A 20,446-nucleotide genomic window follows, 5' to 3' on the forward strand; every position below is an offset into this window, starting at 1 on the left:
GTTGACCTTCATGGTAGAGAAGATCACAACTGGACAGTTGAGTGATTCTCATTTATTTCAATGGAGTTCTTGCAGAAGGATTCCCAAGCTAATTGTGTTCACTGTGAGAAGGATATCCCCAAAAACAGATAATGACTCACCTTCTGGAGAAGAGGGAGAGGTCTCATCAACCTGAAAGCGAAAGAAAGAAACTCTATGGCAACAGACTCCAAAGAGATCACTAGTAAGGAAAAAAAACTGAGATGGCTTTTGTTCTTTCTCAGATTATTTTATTAATCATATTTATACTAGACCCTTCCTTCAAAGCGCTTACAATGGCCTACACGAGGTTCTCTCATTTTATCTTCACAACAATCCTGCAAAGTATGAATGTAGGCGGCTGCCTTATACTGAGTCAGACCACTGGTCCAACTCTATTCGTGTCAGACGCTGTACTGCCTGGAGCAGCTCTCCAGGGGTCTTCTTCCCCAGCCCTACCTGAAGATGTCAGGGATTGAACCTGGGACTGTTTGCATGCAACGTATGTGCTTTACCACTGAGCAAGGGGAGGACGAGCGAGAAAGGTGGTGGAGAACGAGCAAGCGAACAGGCAGGGAGGAGGGTGAGCGGGCAAGGGGGGATGGACAAGGGAGGCGGTGGAGGGCAAGTGAGTGAGCGAACAGGCAGGGGGGAGGGCGAGCAGGCAAGGGGGGACGAGTGAGGGAGGTGGTGGAGAGTGAGCGAGCAGGCACGTGCGGGCAGGCAGCTCCCTCCCTGCGATCCGTGGCAGGGAGCCTGCCGTGGAAGGGGAGCACTACTCCCCCACCCTAACGAGGGCGGGTGAGCGAGCGAGCACAGAAAAGCAGAACATCTATCAGCTGTTGCACAGGGAGCTTCAGGGGCCAAGCGCTGGCAGCTGGAGCTCCCCGCACTACAGCTCATCGATGTTCTGCTTTTCGGCGGCTTTCACTTTTCGGTGGGGGTCTGGTCCCTAACCTGCCATATAAGTGGGGCCCTACTGTATTGGTAAAATTGTTGATATATGGAATGTTCATGTATTTTTAAATGATATCCCTGTGGTATGGGGATTAACAGCAGGACAACAAAAACGGATTTTTATGGTTGCTAACAGCCTGGAAGGATAAATACCTACCAGCTACTATGCAACGGTCTGAGGACATTAACGCTCTTGCTACATTTGAAGCTTCTTTTAATAAACACCAACTTTGCTTGGATATTTATTCAGATATTTGGGATGGCAAATATCAATCTGTATGTGCAAATCAAGATGCATGTGCTGATGCTTATTGTAACGTTAATGTGAGCTGACAGTTGTTTTTCTCTTGTGTTTTCTTTCCTTTTTCTTTCTTTTTTCCCCTTTTCCCTTTTTTGTTCTTCTTTCCTTTAATAAATGTGCATTAAAACACACAGAGATATATATAAGGCCAGTTGAGAGCTCGGTCACTGTATTCAATATACATACAACTTTACCTCTCCAGGGTCAAACCCTGGGTGGTGGGCGTGGGGGACATTCTACATGTTGCACCAACTGCACAATGCCCACTCACCATTACCCATGGCATCACCAAGGCATCTCTTTCTCCAATTCCCAGAGCAGTTTTCTGTTTTAAAAATATTTCAATTTTTTTAAAAAATGCAGATGAACACATAAAACATCTACTTCTTTAAGGCTGCATTACCTGGAAGTAAATCCAAGTGAACTCAGTGGGATTTACTTTGGAGTAGATATCTATAGCTTCACACTGTAAGAGGATGAAAGGCGGTCCTCCTGAAACATGGAGGAAGGGGCAAAACTGACATATGACCCAATATTTGACTCAACAGGAAGTGTACCTTTCATGGAAATCACAAAGCTGGGGGGAAGCCAGGTTAATACTACAGATGAAGAACCCATTGCAACTTCTGTTTAAATATTTGTAATCTGCTTAGAGATTTCTCTATTTTTTAATGTTGTTAAATAAATAAAGCCATCCTTATCTTGAGACTTAGTGACAGATTCCCCTTGGTCATCCAGTGCACATGATGTCCGAGCAGGGATCTGAACCCTTGTCTCCCTGTTCTAAGTCCAACATGCTATCCACAACATCCAATAGGCTCTGTGACTGGTTGTCTGGATTGAGCACTTCATTAAAATGGTACTAATCTACCCACAATTAATTTGAGAAAACACCTCCTGATGGCGAAGGCAGGGGGAGGGTTGGCTGGGAGGGAGCTCCTGCTCTGCAATCCGATGCTAGCGTAGATCATGGAGCGGCAGCTACATCCACCCAGCCCTAGCAGCAGGGGCCCCTCTCAGCAGCAGGGGCCCTCAGCCAGGGCCCAACCTGGCCTCCCTCTGGCACCAGACCTGATCATCACCCCCCCTCGCACTAATTTATGTGGGGAGGGAGAGTGTTTACATTCCCATGGAGACATCTCAAGCTCAGGGGTGTAGTTGTCTAGGGTCATGAGGGTCTTAGACCCTTTACTTTTTTAGAAGCAAGGTCCCAGCTGGGTCTCTTATATCCAGTGTCCTACAATCAGCATGAAAGGAGAGTGTGTTAGCCACTGAGAAGAATATTATAACATGCATCCTTGTCCTTTCCTGCTGACATGAGCCAATCAGAGTGAAAGGAAGTGAGGTGGCCACTGAGAAGACTCTTCTCAGTAGCTAACACACTCCCCTTTCATGCTGATTGGCTCCTAGGAATGTCTGTTGTGGGAGAAAGTGCACAGGAAGGACTAAGGAGTATGGAGATGATGAAGGAGAGCAAGCAAGCAAGCGAGGGGGCATGGCTGTGAGGGGGCATGGCATGACTATCAACGAAGGGACCCTGCACTTCTGAATTTGTCAGTACACTGCTGCTCATGCTCCCCTCTGAGCTCTTTTAGTTGGGGCAGCCACATTTCTAGGTGGGGCACTAGAGGGGAGGTGCATAGTGCCAGCCAATTTCCTCCCACACACACACACAGGTGGAAAGGATGCGAGCGCCACATTTAGAGAAGGGCAGAGAGAAAATAAATACTTCAGGGTGTGTTTGTTAACTCCTACTTGAGGGTTCCTCTTTCTAGTCTTGTTCCTGACCTTTAGATTTTCTTTCCTGTTGAATAATCAAGGAGAAAAGTTTTAACTGGTTGCTATATAAAGGACTAAGTGATTAGAAATTAATCTGAGGAAAGCTCAAAGATCTAATATTTAACTCTTCAAGGGTCATATTACTATACAGGCTGTTTTTCTCCAGGATCATTTAAGTCATCATAAGGTGATTGTGAAGATCATGAAGAATCCACCCTCAGACAAGGAAGGTCTTGAGTGAGCTGATTTGGGGGGCTCTTCAGAGGAAGCTTTTGTTGTGCACTCACCCAGCCTTATTCACTGACTTTTCAGAGGGTCCTATTCTTAAACTGCTCCTGTCATTCTTTAAATTCTGTAAATGGAGGCTGTCATCGTCTGTCATGTCACAAATTAAAAATACAATTTTCCAAGTAAATCCTAGGTGGAGTGAAGTACAGCTCGATTTGGGGGAGGCAGTGCACCCATTTACTCCACCCTGGATACAGGGCTGTCCCCTCCCCTCTTTCTTCTGCACAACACACCAGAGTTACTGGCTGGCCTGTACATGAGTGTAAGTCAACAGGCCAACTGAGCCCACATCCTAAGCGGAGGAGGCTTATCTGTGTGGGAAACACACAAAAATTAGCAATAAACCAGAGCAAGCTGAAATTTAAAAAAAAAAGTGACAAAGTGTTGGTGCACACTCCCAGGGTCTGAGTGATCTTTATATTGCGGGCTCAGACTGGCAAGTGAGTTTTGCTTTCCTCTAAAATGTCTATCATGACTCAGTTGCTACAAGGCATTTTGTGACTTTAGGTTGTTTTAAATTGTTTTCAGTGTTGTATTTTAAAATTGTTATAACCCACCCTGGGACCTTTGGGTGAAGGGTGGGTAATAAATTGTAATAATAAATTTGCTCTATATCAGCTTTCCAGTTGTTGTCAGACTGCAACTCCCATCAGTCTCAGCCAGCAGGGTCAATTGTCAGGGGTGATGGGTGCTGAGGTCCAGCAGCACCTGGTGGGCCATAATTTCCCCATCCCTTCTCTACAGCCTGATCCAAAGCAGGTTTGCCTGGAAGTAACCTCCACTTAGTCCAGTACAACTTCCTTCATTTGGAATTGCAGATAAAGTCAGAAAGCTATGGCTATTTTGCATACAAGTATTTCTCTCTGTCTCTGCCTGTGGCCCACTATGGTCTGGATTTCATAGCTTGATCTATGGGGGCCTGGTTCTGCCTTTGTGGCAATGGGATGAGATGAGGTCCATTCCAACTCTGTAACAGGTCAGGATCTCCCTTTGGGTGAGTCTTCGGAATGACTCACTTGGGAAAAGGAACAACTCAGCAGCAAATAGTGACTGTGTCAGTAACAATGCAATCCAAGGCCTGAAGAAGAGAAGGTGAAGCTCTCAGGGAGGTGCCATAGCTCACTCACACCTCTGGTTAACAGATCTTGGAACTAGTGCCTTGATTTGCTGTAAGGCAGCTGCCTATGTTTCTTGTAGCTCTGAGGATGGAATTCATAGAAAGGCCCTAACTGATGGGATAAAAATAAGTGGCCAGTTCCAGATGACTACCAACACTTACAGCAGAAACCTACCTTGTAAGCCTGATCTTTACGTAGGTTTATTTAAAGTAAGCTCCACTTACTCCAGTGGCACTTACTTCCATTAAGAGTGCAGGCAAAAAGTGAGAAGGTTGTGGCTGCTTTATGTACTTTAGGGTACCAAGTCAATCAAATCTGCATATCATTCACATGGACTTGGAAGATGCCAACCAAGTTACATTTAAAAACAACACTCAGGTTATATAGGTGTTTTTTTCCCATTAAGATCATCAGGATACACCATCTTTATACTGAAAATCCAAACAGTTTCTCACTTTGATAAAAATACATAACTTTGTTGTGCCCACGATTCTGAACTCTATCTAAAAGAGACTACTTACAACCATCACCATCTGTGCCCAATGTAGCTTTTCTATTAAATGATGAACCAGAGGTGCATCTAGATATTAACTACAGCAGAAATGACTCTGCTTCCAAGATCCAAATTCTAAAAGAATTTGAAAAATGTTGGTGTGTCCTGGCAGAAAAGGAGAAGAGAATATGGACATTAGGGGGCAGATGGGCTATAGGAGCAAATTCCAAGAAAGACAGAGAAGGTTACAAAGCATTGATCATTATGTCCTGTTGCCTGAATAAATGAAGTCCCGGCTTTTGGAACTTAATTTGTTATTGGCCTGGTTCACACATCACGCTAAGCCAAACAATGGCTTAGCATAAACACACAAGTATGTGGGCTCCCAGACAGGAGACTGTGGCCACTTTACACCTCCCTGATCATTCTGCTGCTATGCTGTGCTGCACTGTGATAAGCCATGGTTTGGCTTAGCATGTCATCCAAGCCTGGGCTTGTGGTTTAGCTTGCCCAGACAAACCACAACCGGTAAACTATAGGACAAACCTTGGTTGCAGTTCATAGTCTGGAGAGAGCTAAACCACAAAATGGGTTTCAGATGACAAGCTAAGCCAAACCACGGCTTAGCTCAGCAGCAGAATGACTGGGGAGGAGCAAAGTGGCCACAATCTCCTCTCCCAGAGCCCACACACTTGCACATTCACACTAAGCCTTGGTTTGATTTAGCGTGTCATGAGAATCAGGCGATTGTCTGTGTATTTAAGTTCTTCTCTCCAGCTACAAGGGTAAGAAGACTTTTTAAAAATTTATGCCAAAATTCACAAAATGCCAAATTTTGTGCCAGATAGCCAATTTTGAACTTGCTTGGAAATCCTATGGCTGTAGAGAGTACAACAGAATCTACTAATACCTCCCCAATGCCATCTGGTGAAGACAGTTTCACTTCCTTCAAAACCTTCACATATTCTTCTCGCTGTCGCCGTCCTTGGTGAAGTTCTGGATTATCCAGCTGCTGCATCTGAGACTGGAGGCTTCAGAAAGAGAGAAACAACCATTAAAGGACAACATTTCATGCCTTTGACAGGCTGTGGAGTGAAACACCTTGAAGCACATGGGCCTGAGACCAATTATCTACATCTGGGCTGATGAAAGTGTGGCCCTCCAGACATAGCTAGACAATAACTCCCATTATGCCTGCTACAAGTTATGGTGGCTGAGGCCAATGAGAACTGGGGTATAACATCTGGAAGGACAGATTTCTCACCCCAATCTGCCTACTTATTGTGGCACAGAGATATGCAAACTAGGGCTCTATTCACAGGAGACTGATTGACTTAATCACTATAACACATGCTTTGATAACATCTAGATTACTGATAGCTGACCAAGCATACACTTGTCATCCAGTAAAGGCCTACCTTTTTGCTGCAAGCCTGTATTCTTCGATTTTACTCAAAGACACCCCCCCCCCAGTCCAACGAACTACAAAATTCCCCATCATGGCCATAGAAATCTATCTGTAGGACCATCTCTTTCCCCCATAATTTAAGAACATCTGAGGAAGTTTTGCAGAGAAAAACTTACCTTCACCTTCTGAAGTATGGCTCATAGGATTCTTGCTGATTGTCACCTCATTCTGTCAACCTGCCAGGCTAGTTCATGACTTATTTTTAGAAAGCTGGTTAAGACTTAGTTTTTTAAAGGCATTTGCATGCTGTTAAGTGCTATGGACTAGTTTTAAATAACTGCTGCTTTATTGATTTGATGTTGATTTATGATTTATTACTGTATTAATTGCATTTTTATCATATTGCCTCTTTCTATTTGCAATCTGCTTTTGAAAAATGCTAGGCTATACAACAAAGTAGAAATTTAAAAAACAGAAGCATCTAATTCTTTTGAGCGTGATTTTAAATGAGATCTTTCAGTGTCTATTACGGGAACAATTTGCTTCTCTGTGCTTTGTAGCTGAATGAGCTGAACAACATGAGGACTTTCTGCCGTGCACAAGAATTGTTCTCTGACATCTTTTGGTTGGAGAAATCCTGCCTGCTTGTGTGCCTGGGTGTGAAAAGACCCCCACGTTTACAACGGGACTGCTGGAGACTCCCCATCCCACCCCACTGGCTTAGTTTTCACTTTTACACTGCCTGTGGACTTTTGCTGCTGTTCCTAGAGGGTGATTTAATCCTCAGGAGCATTGCTGATTCATCACTCAGTTTGGCTCCCCCAACCCCCACCCTCCTTCACTCCAGCTCCCTCAGGCCAGGCAGTGGTTTCAGGCTTCTCTGTCCTGAGTTGTTGTGGTTTTTTTTAGTCTCAAGCATCTTCTCTTCTGGAAAGAAGTCACAGAGGCAGGCGGGGGACACAAAGTACCAGCTAAACATTCCTTCTCTATGACCTCCAAGGACCTTGATGTCATCATCAGCTTCTATCTGCAGCTCCAACCAGAATAGCATTATTGTGGTGGTGGTGGTGCTTTATGTAAATATCACCATCTGTGTGCATGGTGCTTTAGAGAGTAAAGCGGACAAGTCCTTGCCCTTAGGGGCTTACAATCTAATATCTGACACAGGGGAAAGAAGAAGGGGAGGGGAAGGAAGACTACGTATTTCATTCAGGTACATATACTAGATTTATTTACACTACTATGGCATGGGGACTTGGGATGTGCCAAAACCTTCATGGAAAAGGTGGCTTTTGAGGAGGGGTTGCAAGGAAGTAAGAAAGGTGGCGACATCATGCAGGTGTTTGGCAAGGGAGAAGGGGCAGAGTTGCTTGAAGGAGGAGGAGGCCTTCAGATGGTCAAAGGTAGGAGAGGTAAGGGAAGAAAAGCCATAGTCAGGATTATCTTGATGCCAGTTTTACTGCACCTCTTAATCAGCTGCTACAAATAATTGCTTTTGAATGCTGTGACACTTGTGCAGCTCTAAAAAGAAGTGGCTACTCTGTGCTGGAGAAACCATGCGAAGTGAAACCCCTTTGAGTGAATTATTGTTAATGCTTTTCCATCACCACCCTGCACCACCCACCCACCTGGACAGATCTTGCTCTAATTCTTGAATGTGATTCTGTGCCTCCCAAACAGAAGACATGTGATCATTGTCATCCATGGGTGAGGATGTTCCCTCCATCAGCCATTGATCACGCAGGGATTTCCTCTGAGAAGAGATTAGAAAATGCATTTAACAGCTAACCTATACTCGACATGCATGCTGATGTAGGCACGTGGTCTGTAGGAACACATAAAGACAAGACAACTGACTTATAATCAGACACTCATGCATATAGGCACATACACACACGAGATCATTCTTACACACATTCAGAATAATGTATTTATTTGATCAACCACATCCACGTATATGGGTATGTGGACAAACACAGTTACACAAGAAACACTTGACAGTAGATTCTTTTCAGTGTCAGGTTATTTGCTCAGGCATTTTTAAATGTTGGCCTGTCAGCTGCTTTCTTGTTTTAATTGTTTTGAAGTGTGTGTGCGCGTTTCTGTATTTGCTGTGATAGTTGGTCATGCCTTTTCTGTACCATCCTGGAATCTGTAAGGATGGAGGGTTTAAATATTTTTAATAAATAAATAATGAAGGTATGTGGTACAGCAGATGCTGAACACACCCATTAGTGCAGTTGTTCAAACATACCACACACACGCACAGAGGCATCATCCACACTAGTCAAACATTTGCACACAAAGGGTCACACAATCAGAGCTTGATTCCCACACCTTCAGCTTACAGAGGCACAAGCATCTGCACACAAGCGATCCTCCTGTGTGGATTGCACACTTGTGAGATCAGTGCCCATTTGCACAAGATTGTGAAAATGTGGGCCAAAAAAGAAAAGCTTGCATGCAAACCCATGCCTTGTTGCCATGTGTGTGAGTGGGTGTGGATCTGCCTCCTGTCCGTGGGTGTAATTCACAGCACACCATCTCCACTCACCTCCACCTCAGCCCCAGGGGCTTCTGGCTGACATGCACCCCAGAAGCCCCTGACATCCACACTGACATCCACACTGGTCCATCCCACAGAGATTCCCTCCCCCCCCCCCAATATTTTTTCCTCCTCCTTCATCTTCCCACTCCTGCATCCCAGCGTCCATCCTTTGGTCCATCCATTCCGGCATCTCTTTTCCTGGGCGTTACCTTGAGGCGCTGGGCTCGCAGTCTCTCCTCCTCCAGCTCCCGGCGGGTGGACAGGATACGCTCCTGCAGCCGGCGCCGCTCCTGCAGCAAAGCAAAGGGACGGGGGGGGGGTGAGGCGAGGCAGGAGCCGCCCTGCAGAGGGGCGGACAAAGGGCCCGCCGCGGAGGAAGGCAGGGCGGTACCGAGCGCACGTGGGTGGCAGACAAGACAGCGTGCCTGCTTGCCTGTCTGATCGCGCTGAGGACTTGACCCCAGAAGTACCGACCGGGCCCCTGCTCAGCCTCAAGTAGCCGTCCCTAGACCAGCATCGGCATCATCTAGATTAAAGAGTAGCAGGGGAAAGACACACACACCCCGCGCCTCTTCTCCACTCTTCCCCTCCTTTGTGTCGCCTGGAGATGCTGCTCGCCCACTCCGCTATCCCTAGGCAGCCAGCAGCCGCGGGGCTGGGGGAAGGTTCTTCCTTGCGCTGCCTTCTCTGTTGATGGTTCTCCGGTTCTGCTCTCTCTTTCTCTCCACAGGTTGGAAAAAAAAGCCCATTAATGCCACCCCATGAGGATGCTGTAACTATACCAGCGCTTCTCCCTTTTAAAGGCAACAAACGCTGGAGGGGGGAGGAAGGAAGCGGGGAGACTGCCTGGCTGCAAAGGGCCTGCCCCCTTAACCCTACCAGGCTTACCAGCTACAATTTTTCCTTCACTTTGTTCCAGATTTTGGGGGGAATGTTTAAAAGAGAGTGAGAAATAGAGAGATTCCAGGTTTGTTGGGAGAGGCCTTTACTGTCCCCCCTCCCTTTTTGGCTGGTCTGGGCAGGTTGAAACTACAAAGTCTTGTGGCACCTAGAAGCCCTACAGATTGTGGCATATGCTTTTGTGAGACTACTTCCATGGGCCCTAGTACACGAAAACTTAGGAAAATAAATTGAACATTTTAAATCTTGAGCTGGTTCCCTTCAGGTCCATTTTTATTTATTTTTTAAATCCATGGGAGCCTCCCTTCCAACCAGACAGATCAGGCTCTAATGATATCCCATGGCCTTGAAAGCCAGGCAGCTATGTGCTGTCCTTGGGATTTTGTTTATAAATCTTGGAGATGGAATTGGTGAAGGCCCACTCGAGGAGGGACACGATCCCCTATACCCTGATATTGGAGAGCTGGCACCTCTATAAGTCTCTTCAGTTCAAACACACCAGTAACCAACCTCTTCCAGTCATTTTCCAGAGTTGTAACACTTCCTAGATCTGTAGGTACTGGAAACAGTAGAAGAATCCCTCCTTAACTTTCAGCCTCTGATTAGGAGCACACTGTCACTGTGCAGCCCACTTAATACTACCTGAATGTTACTCTGATGTTCACTTTAGCATAAGAATGCCCTCCAATTCTACCTATATAATCAAGGCTGATTTAAAATGTTAACCCAACCAGAAAGCAAGTTGTATAGGCCTGCCCATCAGTTCTGTAAATGAAATAAACAAGCAAGCAAATAAAGGGAAAGGGGTTTTTTTTGCAGAGGGGAGGGATATATTCAACAGGTGCTTGGAGGCCCTGAGTCCTGCTCCTCCACCTATGCCTCCCTCAGCAGTTTAAGTATCTTCTGCTCTCCTGAGTAGCTCTCCCCTTAGCACCCCTTAATATAGTTAGAAGTCCCAGAACACTTATGTAATGGTGCCTCTGTCTTTTAAAGGGGGCCATAACTCATTAAACTCATCCTCTACAAAAACCAAACCTAAGTATATGTAACAACTGAATACTGCATATTTTGACATTCTGGTCAATTGTCCATTGAGGCCAGGGTGATTTATTCTGGACTGGTAGTGGCATTCTAGGATCCTAAGTTTGTAGGATCTTGATCCTGCAAGGTTAGGTTAGGTTAGGGTTAAGTTTATTAAATGTATATATCAATTCCTGCTATAAAAATCCCAAAGCGATTTAAAATCAAAATAAAATCACAGCAATAAAAATTACATAAGCATAGTCAGAATATAATACCTTAAAAAGGCTCATCCCAATCAGGGTCGGCACCAGAGGGTGGCCAGGTTGGGCCCTGGCTGAGGGCCCCTGAAGGGCCCCTCCTTAGGGTGGGTGGGTAATGCTCCCTGCCACGGATCACGAGAGGGAGCTCCCTGGCATCCCCCTACTGCCGCGCAGTTCCACGACGCCCGCCTGCATGCCCCACCTCCCTCTCCCTTGATGTAAATGTTGTTTGTGCTGCAGGTGCAAGCCTGCCATCAAACAAGATGGCGGCCAAGGTTTTCCTAAGGGGCTGATGCCCCTGCCACCATCTTGGTTGATGGCAGGGATGTGCGCACATAAAAGTATGGCTTATATACATGGTACTCTAATTTACACAGAAGTAAGCCACAGTATTTTCAGTGGAGATACTCTCAGGTAAATATAACTAGGATTGCAATCTGCATGTGCTGCTGCGAATATTAAAAGTTCTCAAATTTAACCTTACCCAAGAATAGCAGTCCTATGCATATTTTCACTAGCCAAGTCAATGACGCTACTTTCTGGTAACTTTGACCTTACAGTCAGACAACAACAAAAAGTTTCATTCAAGTACTCATTTAAGTTTCATTTAAGATGTCACTCACATCTTTCCCCCCCTCTCTAATATAGATGTATCAATTTGCATCACAGCTCTGTGTTGTGTATTCAACAAAATAATTGTGAAAGCACAAGAATTAGGCTAGTACAATGGGACTTTCCCTTCACTCCTCCTCCCAAGCCATTCCCAAATCTGCTCCAGTGGGTTGGAGAGGAGATGGGTGGAAATGTTCCACTGCTCAAGGAGAGATCCTTGTGCTGATGGTATATTCACCTTAGCGCTATGTTGAATACAACCCTAATAAACATTTCTCTCGCTCAAAGGTTTTTCAGAATCGTGCTGTTTTTCAGAAATTAGGAAAATCATGCAAAGTAGATTCCAAAGTGTTTATTGTTATTTGAATTTATATACAAAGATTCAAAATTAGAACAGATTTTTTGCTACTATTTGCACTTTGTTAAAACATTTGTTTTCATAAACAAGCACTGGAGTTACATATGGTCTGCTTGTTGATATCAGCCTTCCCCAACCATAATGGAAATCATAGTTCAAAACCTCAGGAAGGCACCAGGTTGGGGAAGGTTGGTTTACATTACTTCAAATAATATTGTTATTACCATTAATTTGATTATGTTAAAGGCAGATACAAATTGTGTGGGTCTAAATCTTTTTTTAAAATAGCCAATTACTTTTTTGTACCAGCCTGCATTAATCTCAAAGAATTTAATTAAAATACTGCAGACAATCATAACCAGATACATACAACACAAGTACAAAGTGATTTGTAGTCTGCATTTTTGAAGAGTTCCAGTCCCTGTGTTAACTTTTAAAATCAAGATGTGTACAGCCAACCACACAAACATCTGTATATGTCAGCAGACTCCTATACATATGTACATATGCTGAAGCAGAGCCAGCATGGCTTCTGCAAGGGAAAGTCCTGTCTCAGTAACCTATTAGAATTCTTTGAGAGTGTCAACAAGCATATAGATAGAGGTGATCCAGTGGACATAGTGTAGACTTTCAAAAAGCGTTTGACAAGGTACCTCACCAAAGGCTTCTGAGGAAGCTTAGCAGTCATGGAATAAGAGGAGAGGTCCTCTTGTGGATAAGGAATTGGTTAAGAAGCAGAAAGCAGAGAGTAGGAATCAACGGACAGTTCTCCCAATGGAGGGCTGTAGAAAGTGGAGTCCCTCAAGGATCGGTATTGGGACCTGTACTTTTCAACTTGTTCATTAACGACCTAGAATTAGGAATGAGCAGTGAAGTGGCCAAGTTTGCTGACGACACTAAATTGTTCAGGGTTGTTAAAACAAAAAGGGATTGCGAAGAGCTCCAAAAAGACCTCTCCAAACTGAGTGAATGGGCGGAAAAATGGCAAATGCAATTCAATATAAACAAGTGTAAAATTATGCATATTGGAGCAAAAAATCTTAATTTCACATATACGCTCATGGGGTCTGAACTGGCGGTGACCGACCAGGAGAGAGACCTCGGGGTTGTAGTGGACAGCACGATGAAAATGTCGACCCAGTGTGCAGCAGCTGTGAAAAAGGCAAATTCCATGCTAGCGATAATTAGGAAAGGTATTGAAAATAAAACAGCCGATATCATAATGCCGTTGTATAAATCTATGGTGCGGCCGCATTTGGAATACTGTGTACAGTTCTGGTCGCCTCATCTCAAAAAGGATATTATAGAGTTGGAAAAGGTTCAGAAGAGGGCAACCAGAATGATCAAGGGGATGGAGAGACTCCCTTACGAGGAAAGGTTGCAGCATTTGGGGCTTTTTAGTTTAGAGAAAAGGCGGGTCAGAGGAGACATGATAGAAGTGTATAAAATTATGCATGGCATTCAGAAAGTGGATAGAGAAAAGTTCTTCTCCCTCTCTCATAATACTAGAACTCGTGGACATTCAAAGAAGCTGAATGTTGGAAGATTCAGGACAGACAAAAGGAAGTACTTCTTTACTCAGCGCATAGTTAAACTATGGAATTTGCTCCCACAAGATGCAGTAATGGCCACCAGCTTGGATGGCTTTGAAAGAAGATTAGACAAATTCATGGAGGACAGGGCTATCAATGGCTACTAGCCGTGATGGCTGTGCTCTGCCACCCTAGTCAGAGGCAGCATGCTTCTGAAAACCAGTTGCCGGAAGCCTCAGGAGGGGAGAGTGTTCTTGCACTCGGGTTCTGCTTGCGGGCTTCCCCCAGGCACCTGGTTGGCCACTGTGAGAACAGGATGCTGGACTAGATGGGCCACTGGCCTGATCCAGCAGGCTCTTCTTATGTTCTTATGTTCTTACAGCATGATGCATGATGAGCCTTTAGGAGACTAATAGGAATTATGGGTGAAATAAGGGCTCTAGGGCAAGTTCAAAATAGTATCATGCCACTTTAAATAGTTATGGCTTCTCTCAAAGCATCCTGGGAACTGTGGTTTATTAAGGGTGTTGAGAGTTGTTTGGAGACCTCTATTCGCCTCACAGAGGTACAATTCTCAGAGTTCCCTGAGGGATTGATTATGAAACCGCTCAGAACTGTAGCTCTGAGAGGGGAATAGGGGCCTCCTAACATCTCTCAGCACCCTTAACAAACGACAGTTCCCAGGATGCTTTGGGGGAAGCCATGACTGCTTTAAATGTATAGTGCAGTCAGGGCCCTAATCTTCATTGGCGATTGAGCATATGAATATAAGGAGTGGGAGTTACATCGGATTAATTAATGCTGAGTACAAAGTAGGTGTAGGCTCTGATGTGGTGTTGGATGAGTGCCTATCTGGAGGCTACACTGTACACAAATGTGTGCTTGCTGTTTACAAAGCCAGTGTGTGTACATGCACACAGTCATCCTGCCACACACACAAGGTCATAGATGTGTCTGCAGCTATTCACATATTCTAGGCTCTAATGCTATTTGCAGCCTCATCTCCCCCCCATTTCCCTCCCTGCACAGAAACATCTCAGCTGCTAAAACATTTCTCACAAGTCATAACTGTTTACTACGCTTGCTGGCATGCACCATTCATGACAACATCTCCATCTGGATGTGTGCATGTGGCTGCAAAAAGGGCAACCCCGGCTGCATCCCGGGCACCGGCTCCAGCCCAGTCTCTGTTTCTCCCAGTCTGGGCAGGGCTCCAGAACTGTTTGGTTCAGGTTGGAGCTATTGCCTGCTGAATAATTCATTTGTTTCAAGACAGGATGAGCAAAGGAAAGGGATCTCAGGTTACACCAGGCTTGCTCAGTGCTTACCATGGAGGAGGGCAAACAGCCTGGATTTAGCCCAAACCTAAAGAAAAAAACATGCACCCACACTAGGCTGGCCACTTATTGAAAAGAAAGGGGGTACAAAGGAAGGTTTAGGTTTGCATAAACTTTGCATATGTTATGTTAGAGATGCAAGATTCAGAAGCAATTACTGTCATTTAAATAGAAATGCAGGGCCTCTCCCAGTTAAAGGCATGTGCAGGATTGGAAAGGATGACTCCATAAAAAGTTAATCCCTGCAAAGTCATATTTTTAATAGTAAATGGAAGGAGACACATGGCTGCTTCCTTCCCTGCAGGGGCACTTAGGGTTGCATCCAATGCTGCTGCTCAAGCAGTTACACTTGCACAAATGACTTCTGTTTCCTCTCCCCTCCATGCATTCCCAACATCTGCTCCAGTGAGTCCCCAGCCCTTCAGAGTTGTTTTTGAGGGTGTGTGGGGGCTAAATGGTACGGGAGAGGAAGATGATATTCCACATTGTATGGAAGGAAGTCTGTTGTGTGAGCAGAGCTACAGCACTGGATCCAACCCATAGGCTTGTAAACAGCTACTGAAATGGTTGCCTCTGTGGCATGGCAGAACTGCCTGCAGTGACATTTTTATAAATGGGATGAGAAAGATACTTCACATACATTATTTCAATAATCTTCACATCAATCCAGGGAGGCCACTGCTGTTATCCTCATACTACAGAGCAGAGACTGATGTCTAAGAGAAAACAAACTATCCAGAATTAAAGTCTGAAGTGAAATTTGAACTGGGATCACCTCAGATCTTAGCTAATACTCATCTTAGGGCCAAACTAAACATCACTTTAATGGCATGTTTGAATCCCACTCTTGGGACTCCCTATGTCTTTTCTTTTACAAACAACAGCAATGCCCCATGCTGTGGATTGCAACCACAGCATGGAGAAAGGGGTTAACTGTGCCACACTGTGCCATTTTCCTGCTGAAAACCCACCCCTTCCAAAGCTGCTGTTTACAAATAGCAGCTTTGGGGGCACACAGCTTCAAGAGGGTGATGTTCAGCAGGTAAAAGGCCTGGGGGGAAAGGTGAAAAAAAAACCTTCTCCATGCCGTGCTCTTGATCCAGATCCCGCCCACCCCTTGCTTTTCATAAAGAAAAAAAAGTCCCAAGCATGGGATTCAAACAGCATTTACAGGAGTGTCTAGTTTAATTACACAAGAAGAATCTTGTTGGATCAGATCAGTGGACCACCTAGTTCAGCATTCTGTTCTCATAGCGGCCATCCAGATGCCTCTGGGAAGACCACATGCTGAGCCCAATAGTTTGACTAAAGGCCTAAAGCACGCTACTACCACAGTTCTGGTCACCCACTAACCATTCCATCAAGTATTTTCAAATATAGGAGTGACTGAGGCCTGTCCTACATACACTGCAGACTGAGCTGAGAATGAAGTGGCAGTAACCTGAGGATGACTGTACTAATTCATTCACATTCTCCTCAAAACCCACTTTTTATATGAAGCTTTTGATACAACCCCCTAGTTCCCATGCCCTTCAGAACTCAGCCTGTAACTATGCCTAGGCATGTACAACTAAACATCCACATAATGCTTTCATTTTACCCCTCCCTCTCCTTCCTCTGTTATTTCCCCTGAGTTAAGTCTTTGACTGTAAGGGGCAGGGCCCTGTCCTCTTCTTCTTTACAAAGTGCCATGCACACTGATGGCACTGCACAGATACAAACTTATAGAAACAACTAAATACTAACTTCACATTAAAGATGGGAGGGAATTACAGTTTTCAATGCTTCCCCTATGTAAAAACAAACAACCCTGCAAGGGGAAAGCTATCACAACAACATTTCTCCCTGATGTGCTAGTTTTTCACTTGCAGGGAGTGGGAGAATGATTGGCATTGCCCACCTGCAATCTAAAATTATACAGTCCAGTTTTCCATCTCAGAATTCCATCATCTCATGGAATGTGATGCCACCCTTTCAATTTCCCACAATGCATCTGACTTAGTGTCACTCTGGGACACTGAGATAAATGTAATGGGTGGCTAGACCCACCTGCCCAGCACTGATTGTAGCACTAGCACAACACCACCCCAAGAACTGCTTGGAGTGCCAGGCTAGAAAAAACCCCAAAGTGTTAAAGAAGTCCTCTTAGGCCTCATCAATGAGTTATGGGCGAGTCAAAGGAATCATCCCTATTTCAAAACCTTGCAGCTTCACAGAAAAAATAAAACTTTTGAATCCTACAAATCTAATAGAGCAACCACAGAAACAGTGCCATAACTTGTCATTTCCATCACTGGGACAGACTCCTCATTTTGCTTCTCCTTCCCCATGAGTTCAGGGACCATATAAATTCAACAGGACTACGCTACCTCCTGAGAGTTATATATCATTATAAAGAAGTTAAAGTATAATCAGAAAGTTGGCTCTTTTGGTGAGTGACTGGGAAAAACTGGAATAAAAAAAAGACACGGTCATTATCTGTATATCATTAATGGTGCAGCGGTTCAAATGGCCAGTTTTCCATTGTTCAGATAGAGTGCTCCTGCTGCTTGCACCTTTAAAGGGAGTCAGCTGAGAGACTGCATACATACCATACACGTAAAGCACATGACTACTGTCCCCCCCAAGAATGCTAAGGACTGTAGTTTACCCCTCACAGAGCTACAATATCCAGCACCCTTAACAAGCTACAGTTGCCAGGGGTTTTTTTGGGGGGGGGAGAAGCCATGTGCTTTTCATGTATGGTGCATACACAGCCATTGTTAGGGTATATATAGCAAAAAGAGAAGCTGACAAGGTGCTACTGGGCCTGCCCTGTTGCCCTCAGTAAGCCTCCCCGGAAGCTCATGTCTGGCTATTCATAAAACAGCCTTTAAAAGATGCCTAATTCCAAACGGGGGGAAAAATAAAGCGTTACATAATGGAATGCTACTTTGAGGATTGTAAGTAAGTTGCCTGAGGTTTTAGGCCCATCTGCTGCACCTCTGCCCATGTTGTGCCTGGTGCAGCTGTCCCTATTGCCCCACCCTAGTCATGTTATTATTAGAAGAACTCAGTTGTTTGGAAATCCTGATCTGGCCACTGTGCCTTCCCACCTCTTCTCCCACCCCCACTCAATTTTGGGATGGGGTTTTTCAAGGGGGACAGAGGTAGGATGTTGGCTGAGAATTCTGCACAAGTGGGGGAAGGGAGAATACTTACTGTCAGGGCTTGCAGGCGCTGTGCAAACAGGGAGCTCTCTGCCATTTTCCCTCTGAAAGACAAACAGAGACTCTTGGGAAGCGTCCAGAGGACATTGGATGCCAGTTAGATGCCAGCACTCACCTTCTCTCCTTCTCTCTCCCTCCTCCCCCAACTTCCGTCTCACATTCTTACTTGCTCTGATCCCTGCACACAAACAGACCTCCTCCCCCCATCTAACATCTGGTCACTGCATTCATGGCATTCAGTAGCAAGCCCAGACATGGTGGGAGAAGGAGGTTTGCTGACAGGATCCTCTTCTCTGGCTTCCTCCATCGTCTGGTCTATGATTTTGTCTATTTGCTATGGCAGCCAACACTGAAGGCAAAAATCTCAATGCAATTCAGCTAAAGCAGCTTATATAACAGTTGCTTTAATGTTCCAAACCACTTGTTTGTTTAAAGGCACACCTCCAAAAGGTACTCAGGGCCAAGTCACGCTGGTACTTCTAACATGGCTGTGAATTACCAAATCCACAGGGATACTCTTAGGCTCAGGCACTGGAGTAATGGCCAATTATGTACTTAGAATGCTGCGCAAAGTCGGCTTTCTGGCTGCCACAGCAAGCATGCCTTTTCCAGGACATTGCAGTGGCTTTTGGAAAGCTGCTGTATGCAGAATTCCACACACATGCTTAGCCATGCAACCCATGGATTGGGTCTTTGCAACAGAGTGGGAAGGGTGGATTCGTTATGGGGTAGACTTGTGGGATAGTCTAGCTACAGTTATCCATGCTCTGGTGAGCTCGTTCTCATGGACAGATCACTGCCTGCTGAGATTTGCCTGGTGAGATTTGGGGTAGAGACACACTTACTGTTCGGCTGGTTCCAGTGCATTTCTGGGATTAGCTTGAGTGCATTTTTAAAAAATTCACTTCAAAGATTTTGCAACTGATCGGCAGCTCAACCCATTCCCTCTCCAGGTGTGGCCAATGGAAATGCTTTGCTGTAGGCGACTAAAATGTGCTCACAGCCTTGAATTGTTGGTGGCATTGTCTCCCTCCAGGAAGGGACTCATTAAGATGGCCAGCCACCAGAGAATTATGGCATCTGATGGATTTCTGAATGCCTGGGGGGATTTTCCAGCTGATATGGCCAATGCTCCTGCCATAGACCTGGCCTCATTATGATATCGCAACAAGATCACTCACTGTGGAGCCCACAGAGGTCCCTAGTATTCTGAGGAGTTGCAGGCAATGGCAGCTAGAGCGCCAGTGGTGGAAATCCTGAGGCAAGTCCGATTGAACACTGGCAAGAACACGTTATCATGCCTACCATGTGGTGGCAACAAAGAAGCATTATTTCTCTGCCACCATTACATCCTAAAGCAGCCATTCAGCAGAGCATCTCAGTATGGTGACAGTGTAGAGTGAGGTGGTGTTGGAGCCGCCAGAGGCCTAGTGTGACAAAACCTGCTAGGTACTTCAAGGATAAAATCACTTGGATCCCTAAGGAACTAGATATTAGTTAGGTCTGATCCTGTGGATGTGTCCAGAACTTTGTCTAATCGGGTTTTCTTGGACCAGTTTCAACTGTTGTGGACCGAGGAAGTGGATAAGCTGCTAGAAGGAGTTCAGCCTACATGTTTTCTCAAAACTTACCCTTCTTGGCTAATAAAAGCTAGACAGAAGGGACTGACTGGGTGAATTTAGAGAGTGGTTAATGTCTCAGAGGAGAGGGGAGTGCCAGCAGCCTTGAGAGGCAATGCTGCACCCTTTCCTTAAGAGGATCTCCCTGTACCCAGAAGTTTAGGTAACTATGGGCCAGTTGCAAATGTCCCCTTTTGGGGCAAGGTGCTCAAGAAGGTGGTGAAAGTTCAGCTTCAGACTTGCTTGGAGGAAATGGATTATCTGGACCCTTTTCAATCCAGCTTCAGACCCAGTTTTGGCACTGAAACTGCCTTGTTTACCCCTGATTTATGACCTTTGTCAGGAAAGAGATAGGGGGACTACAATCCTATTAATTCTCCTTGACCTCTCAGTGGCATTCAGTATCACTGACCATGATCTCTTCCTAGAGCTCCTTCAGCGACTGGATGTCAATGGGCACTGCTTTGCACTGGTTCCATTCCTATCTTTGGGAGCAGCTCCAACAACTTTTGCCCACCCCATGAGAAATGGCCTGCAGTGTCTCAAAGAGTTCAGTCTTGTCTCATGTGCTATTTAACATCTATGTGAAGCTGTTGGGAGCCATTGTCAGGCGATGTGCAGCAAAGTTTAATCAATATGCTGATGACACCCAACTGTATCTCTCTGTTTACATGTGAATCAGGAGA

The 20,446-nt window shown here is 45.2% G+C and overlaps 1 protein-coding gene across 2 annotated transcripts in view; it reads right to left on the reverse strand.

Moving 5' to 3' along the window:
- Window positions 1-20,446, reverse strand: part of PALM3 (paralemmin 3) — a 56,903-nt gene that overhangs the window by 13,963 nt on the left and 22,494 nt on the right. For both annotated transcript variants that reach the window (XM_061613872.1, XM_061613871.1), the window contains exons 2-6: window positions 18,134-18,185; window positions 9,120-9,200; window positions 7,991-8,115; window positions 5,865-5,985; window positions 141-171 (exon numbers count right to left, since the gene is read on the reverse strand). In XM_061613872.1, coding sequence (XP_061469856.1) covers window positions 141-171; window positions 5,865-5,985; window positions 7,991-8,115; window positions 9,120-9,200; window positions 18,134-18,185 — 410 coding nt within the window. The remainder of the gene's footprint in view (window positions 1-140; window positions 172-5,864; window positions 5,986-7,990; window positions 8,116-9,119; window positions 9,201-18,133; window positions 18,186-20,446) is intronic.

The sequence above is a fragment of the Rhineura floridana genome, chromosome 3 (assembly GCF_030035675.1).
Source record: "Rhineura floridana isolate rRhiFlo1 chromosome 3, rRhiFlo1.hap2, whole genome shotgun sequence".
NCBI classification, from domain to species: Eukaryota; Metazoa; Chordata; class Lepidosauria; order Squamata; family Rhineuridae; genus Rhineura; species Rhineura floridana.